At 37.7% G+C, this 22,497-nt stretch overlaps 1 protein-coding gene and 1 long non-coding RNA gene across 2 annotated transcripts in view; one reads left to right on the top strand and one right to left on the bottom strand.

The window, feature by feature from the left end:
- The window catches only part of LOC146734455 (uncharacterized), a 396,802-nt gene that overhangs the window by 182,044 nt on the left and 192,261 nt on the right, over nt 1-22,497 (top strand). The gene's annotated exons all lie outside the window — the stretch shown is intronic.
- The window catches only part of LOC100371470 (gamma-aminobutyric acid type B receptor subunit 1-like), an 84,543-nt gene continuing 63,070 nt past the window's right edge, over nt 1,025-22,497 (bottom strand). The window contains exons 4-19 of the mRNA XM_078011078.2: nt 21,814-21,915; nt 20,600-20,714; nt 19,900-20,048; nt 16,802-16,952; nt 16,533-16,630; nt 16,162-16,225; nt 14,948-15,040; nt 7,424-7,574; nt 7,000-7,132; nt 6,222-6,329; nt 5,483-5,605; nt 4,922-5,021; nt 4,686-4,769; nt 4,059-4,210; nt 3,326-3,478; nt 1,025-2,986 (exon numbers count right to left, since the gene is read on the bottom strand). Coding sequence (XP_077867204.2) covers nt 2,795-2,986; nt 3,326-3,478; nt 4,059-4,210; nt 4,686-4,769; nt 4,922-5,021; nt 5,483-5,605; nt 6,222-6,329; nt 7,000-7,132; nt 7,424-7,574; nt 14,948-15,040; nt 16,162-16,225; nt 16,533-16,630; nt 16,802-16,952; nt 19,900-20,048; nt 20,600-20,714; nt 21,814-21,915 — 1,968 coding nt within the window. The 3' untranslated portion in view covers nt 1,025-2,794. The remainder of the gene's footprint in view (nt 2,987-3,325; nt 3,479-4,058; nt 4,211-4,685; nt 4,770-4,921; nt 5,022-5,482; nt 5,606-6,221; nt 6,330-6,999; nt 7,133-7,423; nt 7,575-14,947; nt 15,041-16,161; nt 16,226-16,532; nt 16,631-16,801; nt 16,953-19,899; nt 20,049-20,599; nt 20,715-21,813; nt 21,916-22,497) is intronic.

The following is a 22,497-nucleotide window of genomic DNA, read 5'->3' as shown; positions in this document are numbered from 1 at the left end:
GGGGTGAATGTGAATTGGGACGAATAGACTCGTGGGGTGAATGTGAATTGGAATGTGAAATCATCCACATGACGTGGTGCGCCCTCTGGACTCGGGCTGACTTTTGTTTCCTATTGAAATGAACTTTAAAACACCCGAGTAATTTTACATTTTTTGGGCGATAACTTGACAGCATTCAGGGACTTCCGGTGTGGGGGGTAGGGATTACAATCCTAGTTTCTATTGACATGTGCGTCTTGACTTGACTTTTTTTCAAATATACAAAAACTATTAAGATACTGTAAAGGGGTTAATTATTCACTGGGTTTTAATTTAGCTTACTGTGAAATACTTTATTTTAGCTGGAATTATTTTTCGCTGAAAAGGCTTTTTTGGTGTTTTGTATGGAATTTATTTTCACTGATTTTTGATGAGTTGAATGATGTAATATAGGAAAAAATGTATATTCACTGGATTTTATTTTCACGGAATCATCCCTTCAGCGAAAATAGCGAAAATAAATTCCAAGCGAAAATAAAGTATTCTACAGTATTTCGCTGAATGAAAAATGCGCTAAATTAAAACCCAGTGAATATGTAAAATTTAGCATAGAACACATTATCTAAATGATAAAACCATGAATTTAAAACCCACTGAATATGCCTGAAATGGTAAATCAGTGAAATTTAAACCCAGTGAAAATTAGTCATTTTACAGTATCAAGCGTACAAACATTCCAATTCAGGTCAGGCTACGATGTAAATGCCCCGCCCCATTCCCGCCAGTCAATCTGAATCATGGATTTAACAATAAATCAAACAGCCTAATGCAGAAATAATAATAAATGTGTTTACGACATTGGTTGAGACGGAGGCATCAAACAAAATTCCCGCAAAGAGCCGGACTAACGTCAAGCTCCATTCCTAGCAATGAAACTTTTGGAAGAGTGTCGAACATGAAACACTGAGTTTTCCGATATTAACAATACATCCTGTTCATAGTTACCCCTGTTGCTTGATGGAAAATGAACAAAATATCACTCAACTGTTGTTTCATCATTGTTTATTAAACAAATCTGGCAATCTACATTTGGTATATGTGTAGCAAAACATTGTTTTCGGTGGGTGCGTAAGTATGATGTAGTGCTAGTACAAGAGACGGCACACTCAGTTCGTCACATCGTAGAGGGCGCAACATATTCTTGTCACAGAGTTATCCAGTCTCCCTTACAGAGTCTTCGTGACCCAGGGAGCCACAGAGAGCCGCAACTAGTGGGACGTTCCCTTAGTGATAAAAGACACATAGTCTCTGCGATATATTAATTTACCAGTTGCTATTTTTTTTTAACTAAAAACGCCGTGTAAAACATTCATGGGAGGTGAAAAACACTGTATAACCATTCGTCTGGTAGCTAATTTTGTTTTCTTCGCATATCAAGAGAAAACGGCTTGTGCAATTACTTAATGTTCAAGCGAATATGACAGAGACATGGCTCACTGTCAGTACCCTATAAAAGTATAAATTACGTTCAGAAAATAAGCCAGAAATTGCATATAATAATACGCCATCATTTAGTCATGTATATCTTCAAACAACTTTGTGCTGTGTCTATTCGAGTGTCAACAGCCTAACGCACAGTACCATGGGATAAACTTTCAATACGAAATAATTTTACGCCGACCCAGGCACATTAACATTTATCTCTAGCGCCCTCTGTCGATGGGTTCGAAAACAAGATGTACGAGAAAAACACAAACGAGGCATAATGTGCTACGTTAGCAATGTGTGAAGTTCTTGTACACACTTGGCAAAGTGATATTCGTACCAGCAACAGATATATAATCGCGTTAAAACTATTTAAGTCATCGAGAATTTTTCAAATAGAAAGGCTGACGGAATGCCGTCAATGTAAATGTCACAAATTGAAAACTCTTAACAGAAACATGGCTTACGCATTGTGTAGTTTGTCGTACTAGTAGGAGTAACCACAACTAGTTTTACTTCAATAGCGCCAAAAAGAGGGATGCTATTCCTACTATATCGGTTGTCACACTCTTGTGATAGATGCTAATAATCTTGAAATTTATTGTTATCTAATTCTTTCAGTGGAATATTTCTGATTCCCTGGAATTTATAACTGCCCTTGGCACCAATGGCACTGGCAGATAATCACAACAGCGATGAAAATAACTATTAAAAAGGACGGTCATTTGGATAATTGTGTAGTAGTGACATCCCATCCTGGACAAAGAGTCCCGTCCTTCTGTCAGCTTTTTAGAAGTGAAATGTATAGATTTTATTTCAAATTCGGTACACATTTGAAAAATGATCATAAATAAAAGTTCCGACTTTATTTGTCTTTAGATTTAACACGTGTGTAACAGTTTAGCGTAGTCTTGCCACTCAAACGTGTTTGTAATGTATGATAGCTCACTAAGGCACGTCAATCATTATTTCCATTAATTGATTGAAACTAGTTCACTGCCATTTTTGAGTGCAACAGTAGCTGTGCGGTATTATGAAAACACAATCATTTAATTCGTCTTTGTAAAGAGGTAGCAGGCATTGATTTGTCCTATGAACCAATCAAACCAACTTCGGCAATCCAGTACAGAGCTGTTTTCACAAATTCCTAAAACGTCGCCCGGTTTCAGCTCAATCATTGTGTCGTTGACGGCGTCCATTTTTGATGGTTGTGTGACGTTACATCCACGTGACACGTGTCGTCATTATCGCTCGGTTGATTATCGTACATCGGAATTCCCCACGTGCACCTTCATTTTACTTATCGGGAATTCGTGAAGCTGTATCTCCCTTACGCGGATGGCTTGTTTTCATCTGCATTGTCGATTCCAGAACCAGGCGTCATATCCGGGTCTGATCGTGTCGCCTTCGCCTCGGCAGTCTTGCTATATTCAGGACCATGCACTTGAGCGGCGACGGGCTCATCCTCGCTCTTTTCTTTGTGCTGATTTTTATTTTCTAAATCTCGTACTCTGTCCTCACTCTGAAGAAAGAATGTAACAAATAACAGTGACCGCTAAATTGATGTCAGCGACAATTTTCAAAACATCACCTGTGACATCATAGCAACACAGTCGTTACGCAACAATGTATAGTTACAGGCGTTGCATACGTCGCATGGGTCCCATATCGAAAAATTGTAAACACTGTTTCTAATTTTTATTCTACAAATATAACTTTTGCGTCTCGTGCGAGCAATTGCTCTTACTTGTTCTTAACACATATTGATATACAGCCGCCCTCGGTGTCCGAGGCACTAGTAATACATTCATACGCGGTCACCATATCGAGGGCGCCATCAAGGTTTTCTTGTTTTACTTACCATTGATAATTGCTCTTTTAGAATTCTTATTTCTTTAGCCATGTCGGCAAGTTTTCTTTCTTTGTCATGTTTTGTTTTCTGTGTTTCTGACGAGTCTTTCCATGTGGCTGTTAGCATGGTGCCTGATGGCTGAACTTCGTTTCGACTTTTAATCTGAAATTCAGTAATCAACAAACCCAATGTCCGGGAATGGATTCGAATAAGTTCACTTTAAGGGCATGACGCTCATCAAGATTAAAACTAATGAAATGGGAAATCATAATAACAAAGATGACGAAGTATAAATAAAGAACATGGCACCAAGTTCAGAGAAAATTATTGTAAACAATGGAGTTAAAGCGGGGTCTCGTCACCTGCGCATGCGTCAGATGGCCATAGCGTGTCATTGTTTACAGAAAAGCGTCTACCCATGAGCCTTTGCGTTTTTAGCGTGTGTTATCGTCGCTTGGGACTCAATTCCCACACGTGCACAGGTGACGACCCTCCCGCTTTTAAAATAATGGTAGGTCGTGTTAACTTAAATTGGAAATATGCTTCACTATATCACATGAGTTATGGTTTTGTATCCTGAGATTGACACAGGAATGGTGGATGAAAACGAAGCAGTAACACATTCTAATGTATAAGAAATATTTTGATCATTGGAAAAGTTCGCTTAGATTGCCAAACCCACTGATTATGGGAGTATTGGGTATTTCGTTCACGTACACTGAAACAAGATGAGTTTACGTACCTTGGGGACGAACACCATGCACTGTGTCAGAGTGGTAGCGAAGAAAATAAACATTGACATAAGTGCGTAGTATGCAGTGGCTTGTTGCTGTATAAGAAGTGAGATGGCAACCCCGACGAATGCCAGTATAAGTACATTGTATACACTTGCACCTACAGAATTAAACAACAATATTTCGAACTTATTCTATATTCATATATTATGGACGGTTTTAATTCGTCACTGACTATGAATCTGTGTTCAGCAGTCTATGGATTTGCGTGAACAGCCAATGGATTTTACACGTGTGGGACTCGTGTCAGACACCACTGTGGCGCTGTATAAGTGGTTAAGGAAGCATGCCACCACTAAAACAATGGTCCACATTTTTAACGAACGTAATGAAAGAGCAATAAAAAATGTCCGTATTTCCTGATATCAATCGTCGCCTAACAAGGTCGGCCATCGCATCATCACGAGGCAGTGAAGCCGCAATTGAAAACCGTGCGATCCAGACGTTGATATTGTGTATAACTATATATCTGTCAACATCACCATTAATGCTTCGTAGAGACGTATCGAATTTTCCCAGTCTCCCAGGACGTTGACGTCACGCTCAATACGAAACGCATTAATAGTTAATCGTACCTATATACTTCGAGTCATTGAGGGCAGGAACTGTCACATTTCTGGTTTCCCACGCTAGAAAAGCCCCAAATATCAACAGCAACCCTGAAACGTTAAACAAACGCGCAACTAATTAAAACAATTGTTCGTAATTATTTAAATATCGATCATAAGGTGTAGAAAACACTATGGCACTTGGACCGTTCCAACTACTAGTAATTCTAGTTTCGGTGTGTGGTGGCGCTTTCAATACTAACCTTTAATCGCGTAGAGCGCCCCCAGCCAGTACATAGTGTTAATTGATTCACACACTAACCAGACTGGCACGATGACGATGTCACTGTCTGTTGGATGCTCCTAGTTCAGAAAAGTAAACGTGTGCAAATGTTATAATCTGTACGTCGGTGTACACATGCCTTTACCAAATAGTATCGTCACCATGTATAAAGCAAATAAAAGTGAACGAACTCAATATTTGAGCACAGCAATTTTTCATTAATAGGGAGCAGTTCTGTATGGACTTACGCTTGGAAAGTTATTACAAATGTGTTTTTTATAAGTCTGTATCCCTTGCTTAATGATTACAAACGATATTAGAAAATTTCCCTGAATTCTCCTTGCATCATTAAATAGTTAACTCATTGAACGGCAAAGTTAAAAGTTGTCTGATTTTATAACATACATCTCAAATTATCTTCATTAGTTTCGATAATAAAAATACGAAAATGTTACAACAAAACAAATTACGGCGTTTCAAGGGGGTTAAAAATGACTCAAGGGGGTTGACTCTCACGCAATCTACGCCTGGTCATCCTTACCTGATGTGGCCCAGATCGCATCACAATCTTCAATGGATCAATTAGATCCCATAATGTTAGAACAATCATATCTACAAAGACTAGCAATCCAACCATACCAAATAATTGAATATCTTTAATTACCTGAAAACAAGATAGCAACAATCGTGACATGAAATTCAACATTGTGAAAATTCACAATATTGCGGTGTCAATTAGTAGTAAAATGTACCAGATACATTTGGACAAATAATCAGATGAAACTATTCTCTGTGGCTGAACTGAAAAAAACAAACATTTACTGTACACAGAATTCATGGAAAAGAACAGTTATGTACAAATTTGATTAAACAGTTAAAATGTATGCACAGATAACCACGAAATAATATTTGTCCTCAATGTGAAGTTTATTCCACATCTGCAGAACTCTACAGTGCTGATAAATCATCTGGACTGTTGTGAAACATGTTTTAGTAAAAATTGTTGAAACGTATTACTTCTACGTGTGATGTTAACTAAACTCCACATGAACAGACGGGTAGTTTTGGCCAACATTTCTAATAAGCAACCATACTGTTACAGTGATTTGCATCTGCACCGTGTTTTACGCTTTTAAAACTGGGGAGTCGTCGCATTCGCAGGTCGCAGGCGGCCATAGCGTGTCGTTTGCGTTTTAGAGCGCGTTGTTATCGTCGCTCGGGAGTCCATTTCCGCGCGTGCGCAGGTGACGACTTCCCTGCTTTAATATTCACTGACTTACCCGTTTTTCCAACTTCTTGTTTGTAAATATTTTATGAACTCTCCATGTTTTACTGAACATAGCACCAAATGAAAGGGAGAAACTCATGGCCAATACCCAGCGATTAACCTGAAAAAAAGATACATAGACCACGCAACGATTATTTTCAATGATACGTTATTTCTGGTGGGGTATTAATACCCGAGATATGGTTAAAATATTATTTTGTCTGTGTCACATTGTTGTGATATATTTATAAATTATTTCCCACTATCCTGTCATGATTTCTTGGCTGACTTCTTGTCAATTCGTTTCAAATTCTAACATACCGGCAACCTTCCCCCAAAACACAAATATTACGCAACCATTTATAACTCCATCTCTAGGCTGCAGAGGATATTAGATATTACCAGATATAGAAATCCCCAGCTGAAAAAAGCGAATAGTGGCGCTAAGTCGCACCTTTTAGCAACGTATCGTCTCTGCAACGTTCTCTGATAAACAGTATTTTAATTGGGCGAGGCCTCAAACTATTATTACCGATGCTATGAACGAGGTACCCCCTATTTACGTCACACACAGTTTCATCGCCGGAGGGCGTTACTCATAGGAACTATGCATATAACGCACCACCAAGCGCGATGTGATCAGGAATATTAAATTTGCTGAGATACACGAATCTGCGGGCACCTGACTATTCACTGAACAATTGTACTGAGTTCGTAGAATTCACGGAACCCTGAAAATTATTGAGCGATTCTGCTCTCTCAACGGCCAACAACCAACATAGGTTACTTACTTTATGTATTGTTAGATAGCTGGCGTCTGAAACGATGTCTGAACTGATGCCTGATAATATGATGGATACGTAAGCTAACTGGCAGCCAAACAAGATCAGATTGTTCATATATGGACTTGACATTTTAATAAATCTGGAAGAATAATTTGGACACGAACTGTCGTGAGATTGGAGTAAAAGAAACACAATTTCTGGAACAAAGACTAGGGTTAAAGATGGGATAGACAAGTAACTTTTGTAGGGAGTTTTTTTCCACTAATAAAAAAATTGTCGGAAAAGATGCATCAATAGGAAAAATGGGATAATTTTTATTGGATAAATATTTCAACATGATTTCATCATAAAAAAAATTAAAAATGTTTCAAAATATTCTAGAAATTCGTGACAACCATAACAACAAGTCAAGAAACCGAATTATTCTTACCTGTGATTTCTGTATTTTAAATTAAACCATAGAAATGCAAACGCTAACATGATACCCATTGATGACAATGCTGTCATGGCAACGAACAGTGCAAATAAAATAGTCTGGTACTGTTCAATAACCTGCTCCGCATCAGCCGGCGGCTTTCCACCTAGTAATTGATTTCACGGAAAAGTAATGTTCAATAACGCGTATCAAAACCAAGATGATCAATGTAGATACGGCGTTTTATATTGATTAATATCGTATTATCTCGATCTACTGAACCGTCAATATTTATTGACATAACTATCAACACTAATAATTAATAACCATCCTTAATATTCTGATCTCTAAAATTGATGTCACTCTGTATATTGATGTGAAAGTATTTCTGAATGAAACGTGCTACATAATATATCAGAAGTGCATTACTTATGGTTTGCAACTACGGTGACATGATACCAAGATTCCGTTTCAATCTCGCATAAGCGTTCCAACTCAGAAAATGCGAATGCGCATGCCCGAGGTAACTAGGATGTCCAGGTGGATCAAAATAGCTGCCCACGATATCACGGATTACGATAACTATATTTTCTGTACATTTTCGATGTATTACATTTTCTTCACTATGAATGTGGTAATACATGTTTTATTGTTTTATTACAAACCGCCTCAATCTGCCAGGCAGAGTTCTATTCCACGAATATATCTCTGCCACCACGCGATCTTATGCTCGTCGTTGATTGGTCGATGCGTCAGAGTGGTACTTCTTTCAAAGACGCTCACCAAAAAATTGTCATGCAAGTGTTCGATTTTCGAACTCTAAGAATGTGTACGCGTTGTTTGCAGATTTTGGCTGTTTTCAAAGTTAGAAGCTTCTTTTTATTTATTTCTGTTACACAAACGGTGTGGTAGTAGGACGATTTAGTCGTCAATACTACGAAGTGCTTTCGATAGTTTTTTTTTTTTGTATTTTAATATATTTTTTTATTGGGTACTCATAAAAATTTACATATCTGTGAATAAAGTGGTTATGCTTACATTCCTGTATAACTCAAAGTTTTTCAAAATGACATTTCTCAAAGCTTCAGAAGAGGAATAGTTTATTGCTCAAACCCAGAACCTTTATGTTTGCTTTTGGTTCACATGGACGGATTTTTTCCCTAAGATCACTATATTCACTAGATTGCTACTTGTCTATCTCATTCAGTTCTAGTTCATACCATTTGCCCCTTTATTCCATATATGGTATTAAAGGGGACCACTTTTTTAAGTGCTGTATCATTTTATTGTTATGATTTGCTATCCAATTTTCACACTGGTAGACTCTTTTCATGTATGTTAGAATACCCTTGAAGTTGGGTTTTATATCATTCATTTTACAGTGGTAAATATGTTTCCTAACTAACAGGCTAATGAAATTTATTGTCAACGATTCGCCTGGATCTGATATTATTAAGCACATTCTGCTTGGTGGTGAATTTTGTTTTAATATCTTTCCCCAACTAAAAAGTAGGTCTCTCCAAAGTGCAACAACATATTCACATTCATAGAAGATATGTTCCAGAGTTTCTGGATTCTCCTGACAAAATGTGCACATCTGTGTAGGAAACTTTTCTGGGTTTATTTTATGAAGTTTGTCATTTGTATATAGAATGTTATGTAAAAGTTTAAACTGAAATTCACGTGTTTTGCTGTCGATACTCATTTTTATCATTAATTTGTACATTTTACTCCATTCTAATAGGCCAAGTTTCAGCATCTCTTCAAGTTTCTTTTGACTCACTGGAGGGATGAATTGCCTGTCTATTAATTCTTTTTTTATATAGGGTTTTGAGATTGCATCAAGCGGTGTTGGAATTCCAGACACCGATAAGCTTATCTCGTCTATGTCAGTGTTTTTGTATTTTAGATTTTCGGGGATGGCAGTAACAAGGCCAATCCATTTTAGTTTATGTAGTAGAGTCCATTCATTTTGGGTTATTGTTTCCCATGGTATAAGACCATTCTCGTTAAACAGGTCTGAAACTCTTTTAATTCCGTTTTCAGCCAATTCTCTATAAAAAATAGGTTTTCCGGCTATTTTTATATTTTCGTTATTCCAAATTACTTGGTTTGTGTTTCTGTAACTCATTTTAGTTTCAGCTTCCCAAATTTCAAGACATTCTCGCAGGAAGTCAGTACAGCGAATTGGTAAAAGTTTTGTTTTATAATTACATTGGAAGATGATATTACCTCCTATACTCTTAAGCTGCTCATCAATAAATAGTTTATATGGATGTTCATTATTTGGATCTACATATCTTTTAATCCATAGTAGCCTCTGTTGTTTTTTGAGGATATGCATGTCTGGAATACCCAAACCGCCCTGGCCCACACCTCCTATCATAGTTCTACGAGCAATTCTGTCTTTTCCTTCCCATATAAAATTATACACAGTCTTTTGAGCCTCCTGAATAAATTCATTCCCAACTGCAGTTGTACTCATAATATATGTGAACTGGGATATACCATAAGTTTTAATAATTTGGACTTTGCCAAAAAGAGAAAGTTTCCTGCTCTTCCAAGAGTTCAAAATAATTTTCATATTGTCCATAGCTTTTTTAACATTTATTTTCCTATTTTCCTTTTGATTGTAAGAAAAGTAAATTCCTACAATTTTGATAGGAGATGTGGGCCATCTAACCCCGAACAGTTTATCTTGCCTATATTTCCATTTACCGAGCCAGACAGCTTCAGTTTTGTCCATGTTAATTCTCAGCCCTGAGCATTTCTCAAAATCCCCCAATAAGTTAAATAGCACCTCAGCAGATTTTTCGTTTGAAATGAAGCATGACATGTCGTCCGCAAATGCTGCTTCTTTAATTTCTTTTCCCGATATGATAATGCCTTTGATTTCTTGTTTTGATCTAATAGCCACCAGCAGAGTTTCTAAAACTAAAATGAAGAGCATTGGAGACAGAGGGTCTCCTTGTCTGACCCCCCTTTGCAACTCAAAGTATCCCGTACTATATCCGTTATTCATCACGCAACATACAATATTTGTATACAATGATTTCACCCACCTTTGAAATTGAGGACCGAATTGAAATTTCTCTAATGCCCTATCAAGATACTCCCAACTGACCGTATCAAAGGCTTTTTCAAAATCTACTGCTATTAGCAGAGCCTTCTTACCAGTTTGTTCTATGTAGTGATACACCTCACTAATTAATCTTGCATAATCACTAATATTGCGGCCTTTAACAAAAGCTGCCTGGGTTTCGCAAATCAGGAAGAACAGATTCCAATCGCTTAGCAAGGCATTTGGATGCCAATTTTGCATCCACGTTCATTAATGAAATTGGCCTCCAGTTTTTCAATAAACGTTTATCTCGTCCAGGTTTTTCTATTAGTGTAATGATACTTTGTTTCTGGGAGGTCGAAAATTCTCCCTGCTCAAAGGCTAAGTTTAATGAGTTCACTACCAGATTTCTTACCAGTGGCCAATATGCCTTATAAAACTCAACCGTTAAGCCATCGTTTCCTGGGCTTTTATTTTCTTTCATTGAAGTTAATGTATCCAAAATATCCCTTGAAGTTAGAAGTCCCTCACATTTTGCCTGTGAACTTTCTGCCAGCACTGGAATTGCAGTATTATTAAGAAATTTAGTAGCCTCTATCGAATCCTTATTTGAGTACAGCCTAGAGTAAAAGGTTTTTATTTCTGTTAAAATTTCATTTGGTTGTTCTATAGTTTTATCCCTTTCTACTTTTAATTGTTTGATGCAGGATTTCTTTCTGTTATTTTTTTCCCCTTTTTCATACCACCTAGCCCGTGATCTTATTATAGCACCTTCTACCTTATAATTATAATGGTCTTCTAATTTCCTTTTCATTTCTTCCATATTGCTATAATTTTCCTCATTTGGGCTGTCACTACACATCTGTTGAGTATCTTTAAGCTGTTTTTCCAAGTCCTCAATTTCCTGTTTACGGTTTCTTGCTTTTTCTTTAGTGTAATCAATTGTAATTTTTTTAATCTGGTATTTAATTAAGTCCCATAACTGACTTCTATCTATATCTTTAAATTCTTCCTGCCAGTTTTCAATCTTTTCCTTTATTAAGTTTCCATACTCTTTATCTTTGGTTAGAGTGGAGTTGAATCTCCAATGAGCAGGACCATGTTTCTGACAAGAATCTTTTAAATGTAGCCAAACAGCGGAGTGATCCGAAGCTAAACCTGGTATAATTTCAACTTTTTTAACAATATTTTGCAAAACATCTGAAATTATTAGATAGTCCAGTCTGCTTTGTTGAATAGTAGGGCGTTTTCTACGCCAAGTAAACTGTTTTTTGTTCGCCAAATTTCTTATTCGCCAAATGTCAACTTACTAAGCTAAAATTGTTCAGTGATATCCTCAAAAATGTCTACCGATTTAGTCCAGGCTTGGGGGTTCCCTCCTGATCTGTCCATCAAGTTATCCACTGTAAAATTCAGATCACCCCCCCCCCCCAGATTATCGTACTGTTTGGATCTGGGATCATATTAGTTAACCTAATTTTTAAATCAGTTAAGAATTCAGCATGTTGTGATTTTCTATTGGGTGCATACGTGTTTTGTAGAATACATTGAGAGTTATCAATTTCAGTTTGAATCATTAAGATTCTCCCATCCGTATCCTGTGTTAGTTTATTAACTTTATCAGTATTTCTAATTATAGTCATCACTCCTCTGCTGGTGGTAGTTCCATGTGAATAACTACATTTCCCCTTAAATTGAGAAGACCAGAAAATCTCATCTGCCGAGGTGCTATGTGTTTCTTGCAAATATGCTATATCAAAGTGTTATTCTTTCAGCCAATTAGAAATTTTCTTTCTCTTGTTGTAGTCCCTGAGGCCTCTAACATTGAGGGTCACAATAGATAACTGCTCTTCTATGAATGCACATGTTTGTACTTGGTTTTACAGGAAATTTCAAAGTTGAATAAGCCCAATTTTTTAAAGTAACACAAACAAAAACAGTAAACATTAAGGGCATTGGCAAAAGCCAACGGACACACGGTAACTGGAAGAAACAGTAGAGTACTGCAGCATGGGACGGCTCCCAGGTACTCAATATGAATATGTTTTCAATTATTTCATACTTATGTTGCCCGTCTAATTGTAAATATTTCCTTGTGACCCTAATTACAAGTTCTGTAATGTGAAGTCAGAGATAAACTTAATAAATGCCATGAGGGCTTCATATAATAAAAGTCTTAACTGATAGTTGGCAAGTCCTTTACCATCACAGCCTTCATTTTTCCTCTGTCGTCTTCGATCATGCAGGTCGCCGGTACACGCCACGCTATGTAACACTTTTTCTTTGGGTTTTCCCTTTGAAATTTCTTTCGGTAGAGAGCCAGTCTTTTTCTTTCGTTTAGTACACTCCTGCTCACATCGTCGGTCACGAATATTTCCTTTCCAGCATACGGGTTGTTCCGAAGACATTTAGGAGCAGCGAACAAAATATTTCTAGCAATACTGGCGTCCACGAATCCCACCTTTATAGGCCGTGGTTTCCCTGAACGAAGTGTCTGCGCTGGCACTCTATGTGCGCATTGGATGGCCACGCGATCTCCAACGCCCCTCACTTCCATGTGGGATATGATGAATTTCACTATGAACTGGGCACAGGATTTTTCTTCTCTTTCTACCCCTTCTTCAAAGTTGAAGAAGTTCAGGTTTATTCTTCTCCCTCTGTTTTCTAAGTCTTCATTCTTTATTTCTGTTATCTTCATTCTGTTTTTTAGCTCCTTTATTTTGTCCGCCAGTTCTTCTACGTCGGCTGCTTTGGTCACGTGTTCTAGACTTTTCTCTACTTCGTCGATGCGATCACTCATCTGGTTTAAATATACCTCAATGTCCGATACTTTCTTGATTGTTTCTGTAAGTTGCTCCTTCAGTGGGTCGATTTTCGAGACTTCGTTCCTAATTGAGAACAACAGTCTGAGGACTACCGCTGATCGCTGATCTTCCGCGAGTTCCATTGCTTTTTCTAGGTCGCCATCTTGGATGATACGGTCCTGGGACTCCACGAGTTTTTTGTTCGTCGTTAGCATCTCGTCGACCTTCCTCTCTGTCGTATCGGTCTCATTTTTTCCTGTGGTTGTTGTTTTTTTCTTTTGAGGCATTATTTCGTTAAAATACGTTGTTTTTAGGCTAGTTTCCTTTTTTTTTTCCTGGAGCCGTCACAGGCGCTCGGAACGTTTCTTGGCTAATAAAAAATGACCTAAAGTAGGATCGGCATAGTTAGTCAGTCGCCGGTACATTCCCCTACTACTCATATAATAACACAAGGTAGGAAAGCGTTGACACCATGACATCGAAACTTCCCGAAAATAACACGATTTTCCAAAATATATTTCGATCCGCTTTCACACAACTCAAGCATGATATCGGTAGAAACTATCGATCGACTTACATTTCCTTTATTCGAACTAAAACGGGTTAAATCCTGTGAAAATCGAAACACCAGAGCGATATGAATCAACCCGTCTACGCGGATATTTTGAAGCAGAGGCTCGCGCATGCGCAGCTCCAAACATGCGCAGTTTCAAACATTTACGCATGCTCGGGCCTCTGCTTCAAAATATCCGCGTAGACGGGTTGAATCATATTGCTCTGGTGTTTCGGTTTTCACAGGATTTAACCCGTTTTAGTTCGAATAAAGGAAATGTAAGTCGATCGATAGTTTCTACCGATATCATGCTTGAGTTGTGTGAAGCGGATCGAAATATAATTTGGAAAATCGTGTTATTTTCGGGAAGTTTCGATGTCATGGTGTCAACGCTTTCCTACCTTGTGTTATTATATGAATAGTGGGGGAATTTACCGGCGACTGACTGACTAACTATGCCGATCCCACTTTAGGTCATCTTTTATTAGCCAAGAAACGTTCCGAGCGCCTGTGGGAGCCGTCCGATTCGAAGCTAGTGATTGTGACGCATGCGCAGACCTCCTGCTTTCGATAGTTTGTAGTTCCTCGCCTCGCGATCGACAGGGCCGTCAGTTTGATGAACCGAGTAACACCTTAGAAACCGTTATTCCGCGATGAAATTATTTTCTTTTGTAAATTATAAGTATTTCACCGTTTTCAGTATGTTTACGAAAAAATCATTATCAGCTATCGATAACATATTTTAAAAATTGTTTTCCAGTAGGAATAAAGAAACACTAGAGACCTTTAATAACAAAAATACGCGAATGATACGCGTAGTAAAAGTCTTGTGGTGTTTCACCACAAAATGGCGGTGTGTGGTGGCAGAGATACTTTCGGTGATCTAACCGCAAGGAACTCTGGGAAGGAGAATGAAACCGCCTATGTCATGTCAGAAGGTCGTAGCATCAGTCTCGCTATCTACGAGATGAGACTTGAATGGGATCTTTGCATGATGTCACCATACAGTACTATGCGCGTTGCAAACCCCAAGTAATGTACCTCTGATATAATATTATTATATGGAACAACAGCATCGTTTATTTCATGCATGTGCATATATCAAACTACTAGCGACGCACCTTCCCAAATGACGCCCGGATGTTCATACCACGTGATCTTGTTCACTTCAAGGGACGACGGATCATAAATACCGACACGTACCTCGGACCCATCTGTTGGTTAAAACAAATCAGGAAATGACGGAAAGTGTTTTAATCATTAATTCACAAGCAACGGTATCACGTGAAGACATTTCGATTAATTTCTGGCGTGTAGTCATGAACTCACATACATGTACATATATTAGCATATATAACATCCTGGAGAACAAACTTTGGAATGCAATTCTAATACAAAAATTGCCTAACACGAAGGCTGTTCAAATCCTCGATGTTCGTTTTGATCTGTAGTCATCCATTAATTAAAGGGCGGCAGTTGTCGCGCTGCGCATATGAGACATTTGAGTTGATAAACATTGATTTTCCCACAATCCAATGCGCTCTTCTAATGGAAATCACTGGTATGAAGTCTGACCTGGGTGCGACTTGCACTAATTACCGCCGATGACTCCTTCGATACCTTCCAATCGCCTAAAAAGTACCTAATTAAAGCCTAGTAATGTCTCAGTTTTTACTCGTTGATCTGCGCAACAGCCAAAGTCGCCATCTTTGTTTATACGTATGAGACCCATATATCTCGTACATGCGTGGCGCGACGACTACCGCCCTTTAAGACAACGTTTTTGGGAAATTTCACCATGATATTTTAGATGACGAACGACTACACAGTCAAAATAACACAATCGTCTTCCCCAAATACGTCATTTAACGTCACAGAAGCATTCTTTCACTGGGGGGCGCGATTATATGAATAGCGTATGGTAAGGCAATATGAATAAAGTGGCAAGGCTATAGGTCAATATTGCCGTCAATAAAAACGTTTAGATATAAATCTGAAATACATTGTTTTTCAAGGGAAAACATCATTGAGCCTAATATATGCTGTACAGGAGTAGAGACAAATTGAAAGCTCATTTCCAATGTAAGGTACAACACGTGATAACCACTGCCTAACACACTAATATTCGCACATATGGAGGATTTTTGTGTGTGATGGTTTTATTTTATATTCCTGTCTGGTTAAAAGAGACAACTACACATGACGAGGGTGACTTGAATTGTCATCAGATGTGCGCAAAACCAACACGATTCAGCAATCTTGCAGAGAATTATGGGATATGCATGTCGGTGATAACGTATTGATGTTGTAGCAAATAGTGAAATTATGGACTTACTTTGATTTTGTTCAACTTGCATTAAACCCTGTCTGTCCCCAGATTCTGTAAACAAGACTGGTCCCTGCAAGATGAAGTATATATAATTAATAAGAAATATAAAATTAATATAATTGTATTATAGCCACCATTCAAGTGACAGGTGAAGTAATTTTACATGGAGCATTACAGACAAAGTTTGATATTCACATTTGATCATAAGTTATTGTTAAACAATGTCGTATTGGTCGCGGAGTAACAGAATGTATTCGGACTACACACGTGCGCATGTCTTTTGAATTAATGGTACGTACCTGAAAATCAAAACAAAGTATAATTATTATATTTCACTCTTCCTCCTCTCTAATTAAAATAAATCCTGGGGTACTTACTGAAACGCCCTCAAAATTGGTTTCACTCATGATATCGAAGAAAAGATCTGCCATATCAGAGTTATCGTACTCAAAGTCAGCGATAGACTGTGGTGGCACTGTTGATACAAGATAAGAAATACATGTTCATATGAAATAATAAAATATCTCAATTGTATGTGTTATACACAAATCTGATATTTTCACATAGTGTCGAGGCATCAGTAATGATTTCAAAAAGTAATATCATACATATGAAAATATGTATACGTTTTTTTGATAAATCTTACCCATCGCCTGTAATCTCTGTTCCGCTTCCTGTAACATCAAGGCAATTGTCCACACGCTGTCATAACCATAGGGCGCCTCCTGGTGTCCAGATAGTGACTCGGGATCACCGCCCACATAGGTTGTATACTCCTCAAGAAATTGTGCGGTGGTCTGCAAAAAAAATTAGAAAGTTAATTCGCCGCAATTGAATAATGGACGCCATTACTTAGTAAAACTGATGGTAATGACATTTAACGGCCTAGGAATTAGATTTGAAAAAAGGCCAGATACAGTTAGAGTATTAGTAAACCCGATTCAAATTAGAGATAATTCGATTTGCTGGGTGCGGTGTTGTATATTAATAAAATGCTGTATTTCCTATTTATACCGGTGTGGGTACATGTGCATGCGTGTTCATGTTCGATTCCCAGTAAAACTGTAATTGTGTCGCACTGTAAGTGGAGTTGCTGAATTGTTTGAGTTGCAGACCTCTCGTTACAAACATCGAGTTACGAAAACATTGAGTTACAAAAATGACCATGCCCTTATTTCAGAGGCCACGCCCACATTGTAATTGTACTTTGATGTTCAACTATAATTAACAGTTGACCGAACTCTGAGTTTCGGGCAACATAGATTTGTTGTTTTGTTTAACGTTCAAATTTAGTAAAACGAATTTTAATTAACAGTTAATCAAAGTTCTCTACGGGAAACATAAAAACGTCAAACAAGACCACACATCGTTGTTCTGATACCTATATTGTGGGTCACTGTTCAATGGGATAAAATAACACATGGTCATTCCGGCAATATCACGATTTGTTGTCTGGCCTTGGGCTGTTGGTCACTTGGGCAGGAAACAAATCGTAATATTACAGACACGTGACATGAATTAAATGACAGAATTAAATTAAAAGAAAGAATTAAATGAAACTCATTTTGTAAACTAGTGACATGTCACCGAACACAAAGTGCTACAAAGAGCAATGCTCACTTAGTCTCGGTCTCATTTTAGATAAAGGCTCTTAGTTGCCGAGCAACGAATGATTTGCAATTCCCCCGCTTCATTAGTATGGCCATGTATTGAACCTCACCATGGTAGACGTAGGGCTAATAAGCCTTTTAGTACTTTTTCTGGTAATATTCTGTTCATCTGTGTTATGTCATGCTGATTCACAGTTGCGTTAAATAATATATTTTTGTAACAATAAAGCCCAGAACGATCTATATAGTTACGAATGTTTCCGGAGACTATCCACCGACAGTGATTAACGAGTGGAAGTAATCTAAATTACGGGAACATGTACGAATATAAAACACAGGATTCGACGCATACATGACATAGATTGGAGAAAACATGTTCTTTTCAGCCCATAAAATGAATAAGCAATCTATTGTACTTTTTTCTTGTCGAAAACAATTCCTCTCTTCCGTTTGTATATTGTCACCATAGAAACTGATCACTTGTTTCTCTGTTTAAGAGATACACGGAAACACTACTTAGTCTGTGTTCAGTGACCGAGTTGTCCACGCTGATATCGGTTTTAACGACCTACTTATATAAACGTTTTGTCTGGAAATCATGGTAACATTGCCTCAACTGAAAGTAATTAGTCAATACAGAAAAGTAACAGAAAGACCACTTTATAACAGTTAGCATCGAGTTTCTTCATCGTTGCCGTGGGTACGTTAGTGTATATTCTTTCACTCGTTAAAGGGCGGTGGTCGCCGCGTCGCGCCGTGCTCGATATGAGAGTCACAGCGACGCGTACAGCGCGTGTAAACACATTGTATATTCACACAAAACTTCGGACACATGCCACGCGACGAGCACTTCCTTCAATATAATTGCTTCTCGCGTCCTACACTTCCAATGTTCTATTTATGTGGAGAGCAGAACAGGTGTTAATTAAGCTACACAAAACGCATTATTGCAGTGTTTAAGTAGAGTGGTGGCGGTTCTTGACATATTGATGTAACTGGCAGATTCTTGGCACGATCAGAGGATTCATCACAACGTGATGAAGTGTGAACAAGTACTTTTCGCGCATGTCATTTTCGTAGATTGGAATTAAAACATTTCAATTTTTAGTGACTTTCAATTTAAATTAACGTTACTTCTGTACATACCTCTTTTACTTCTATTATCGGTTAGTTTTGGCGCGCGTTTATGAAAATGGCGAGTGGTTCAGGAAATTATATTACACAGTGAGCATGACATTAACTACATACAACAATCAACACATATATCGGTCGTTGGTTTCAAAAACAAACAAAAACATTTTCGTTAGATTGATGCGCTTGATTTATGTTACAGATCTAGTTGATTGATTTTTGAGTTGCAATCACGTGACCAAAAAGCGCGCCCAACAAACACCGCCACCATCTTGGCGTGCATACATACGTACATAGCTAGGGCAACAAGAAGCAGTCACGTCGATCGAGAGTTCTCAGAATAATTTAAAACATTGGATGGCGTTTCCCGTTCACGATAATTGGAAAAAAACTGTACTTTGTGAGGCTTTAGTATAGTAAACATTGCCCCGAATCGCCCCCCCCCCAAATCAAGCTGAAACCTTTTGTGTCAACAAAATTTGCCCTTCAAAATGCAGGAAACAGCATTTCAGAAGATCTGGATCAGAACCCCCCCCCCCCCCATAGCAAAATTTCGTGCCGCCACCTCTGTGTTTGATATTAATATTAAGGCAACTGCTGAATAAATGAACCTTGGCTGGCGAAGATGTATAATAAGTGGATAAAAGAAATAAAGTCAATGTTAAGAAGTGTTTTCACTGAGCTAAAATATATTGATTTTCCACTACTTTATAGTGACTAGCGAACAGTTTTAGTCTAGAATTCAACACTTCCGAGACTAAGTCACGCTTATCTACCTTAGTGCCTATGTTCTATTGTAATGAACATGTGAAGGTTCCCTGTATTTGGAGGTCAACTTATTTGTTCGTGAATGACCTGTTAGCGGCTCATCTGACCACCACATTTGTACTAACATCGCATTTCTCGTTGTCATCACCGTTCTGCTCTATCAGCGCGGATAATATACCTCGCGTATCGTAGTTCCACCAACAAAAAACATCGATATTATTATCTTCAAACTTACCCTATTAGAAACCCCCGGACTATCAGAGAGACTTAGCGGAAGTGCATCAGTGGTGAAATAGCCGGAAATCGCTGCTTCCATTTCCTGTAATGTACAGTCTATTGGACTATCGGGGTCTTCTTGTTTCCACCAATCAGAACTGTACCAACCTACAACATAAATTTGCATATGACTCACATTTAGACACACACACCATGTAGTACTCCAAATCAATTGTTACCGTCCAGAGGCATCAACTTAAAAAGTAAGTTATAACCTATAAACCCCATTAATGATTTTATCCACAGGTATTGTATATTGTGTTTCCTGTCAACGAGGTCAAAGGTTGTTTTTCTTTCTGTTCTCTGAAACACGGTTACTAGAAGAAGTAGTAACCGTGTCTGAAACTATTAATTAGTACAGTATTGCATACTAATTCTAAGCAATGAAATCACCATTGCACGTCAAATCGTTCATGAAGACAGACATTAATGTCGAATTGAGACTCAATAGCGTTATTTCAGGAACGCTATGGTTGTTTCTTGTTGGGACATTAAATTCACTCAGTCTAGTCCTCTCAAAATAATTCAAAACGAGAGTGACTTCCTTTTCTTAATGACTTTATTGTTCGTGTTTCATTTGTGTTTTATCCGAATTCGATGCATAAATAATTTCAGTACGCATTGCATAATCACGTCATTCAAACGTGAAGTTCCCTTACCTGTAATTATCCACACATACTTAGCACCATACATTCCTTCCTTGTAAGCTTGACAGAACACTTGTCGAGCTTTATTTTCGTAAAAGTTGCCAATGATTATTCGTGCGCCTTGTTTCTGAAAGAAAAGTTTACGATGAATAATATTAAAAATGACATAACTATCACACTGTAGTATCGTTGTCATATATAAATTCATATATGTGCTATTGATATGCAAATACGCTAATTACTATTCATATATTCACACCACAATTATTCTGCACTATACCAATTGCCAACTGTTCAATCATAGACAATTAAGCAATTCACAAGCCATGACTACAATGCCGTCTATAATATCTTTAATAACAACAGTATGCACATTAACTAGCATTTGGGCACAGATTTGCGTGAAATATAATCTATGCCTCACGCCGTGTAATAAATGAACGAGAGTTATCATATATGCAAATGAGATACACAATATGCATAATTTTTAGGCAAAGGAAATAAACAGATATATATGTGTATCAAATATCATTGCAATAAGAATTACCATACAAGGCAATATATCTTCAATTGGACAATGAGTGTCGATTGCATTCAAATCACGCATGTTGATATACCCATATGTGGTGACCTATCAATGCTAATCACCAATGTAAGCCAGTTTAATAGATGCAGTCTTCCGACGTCGGAGAACAGAAATGATGAATAGTGCCCAAGTTGAAGAACCAATTAACCAACGTGATCATTGACGTTGATCTTCAATTTCTAAGTCATCCTAAAATGACTTATTCATACGAAGAAACATCAAAGACGGCGACTCCTAATAGGTATTCAGCCCCACAAGTCAAGTCATACCATTGACATTAAAATTATATAGATTATTATCCAGTTTCCAGTTCTCTTGTTGCTAGGGGGTGCGCAGTATCAATTCCGAGTTTGTGAGATCGTTTGATACAGGTTTAATAGACAAATTGATATGTTTTGTACTTTTTTTGCATTGCTACAGTTGTGTGTATGAATACAAAACATGTTTCTCATATTTTACAAACATTCGTTAACTCCCAAAGGCAACCTCCATGCATAAAATACAACATCACTATAATCGATGCAATATTTAAACTGTAATTTTTTTGGCGATTCTGACACTGACCAGCTCACAGCTTAACATCTACTGAAACTCAGTTATTTGTGCTGCACGATCAATGTGATGATTTACTGTCACTGACCTTCAGATTCGACACTTGCACTGATGGGTCATTTGCAAAGCTCTCCGACGTCAATATTTCGATATCATTCTCTTCAGCGTTGTCAAGAAAGTCTGCCATAGCCTACGCAAGAAACAGTGGATGATATAATTTTCATAAATATCTGTACGCCCAATTAAAGTATTGCATGTCTTTGGTTATGTTACACGCGCGTTCTCTGTCATTGACGTTACGATAGAAACACGATGTATGTCAGATAATATTAAATAATTTGGCTCTTAGTAACTAAATTGTCTGAGTATCTAATAGCTAGTAGTTTGAGCAAAGGCTTTCTCGTTAGCAATAACAACGCTCTACCAAGTAAACTACACTACCAAGTAAACACTAATTACGATACATTTCCAAAAATGATTTTCAGAGATATTTTGTACTTTTCATGATATTACACATCGTCATTTATGCTGATTGTTCCTAGACGTGGTATAGCAGTTTCCGGAAGTGGCTCATCCACCTCGGCTTAAGCATGCCTTTATCTATATTATACGTATTGAATTAAATGGTCTGCCGTAATTATAAGCTAAGTAGCTCACGATGTTAGATAGATCAATTATAAGTATTAGAATATCGTTTTGTAGATAAGCCGCACAGCTTACAATGGATTATATTCGACTTAATAAGATACCCATAGGTGCAATGAACTTTACA

This window comes from Saccoglossus kowalevskii, chromosome 14 (assembly GCF_978046115.1).
Source record: "Saccoglossus kowalevskii chromosome 14, keSacKowa6.1, whole genome shotgun sequence".
Classification (NCBI taxonomy): Eukaryota; Metazoa; Hemichordata; class Enteropneusta; family Harrimaniidae; genus Saccoglossus; species Saccoglossus kowalevskii.
The sequence above is the reverse complement of the archived record's forward strand: the minus strand, read 5'-3'. Positions and strand labels throughout refer to the sequence as shown.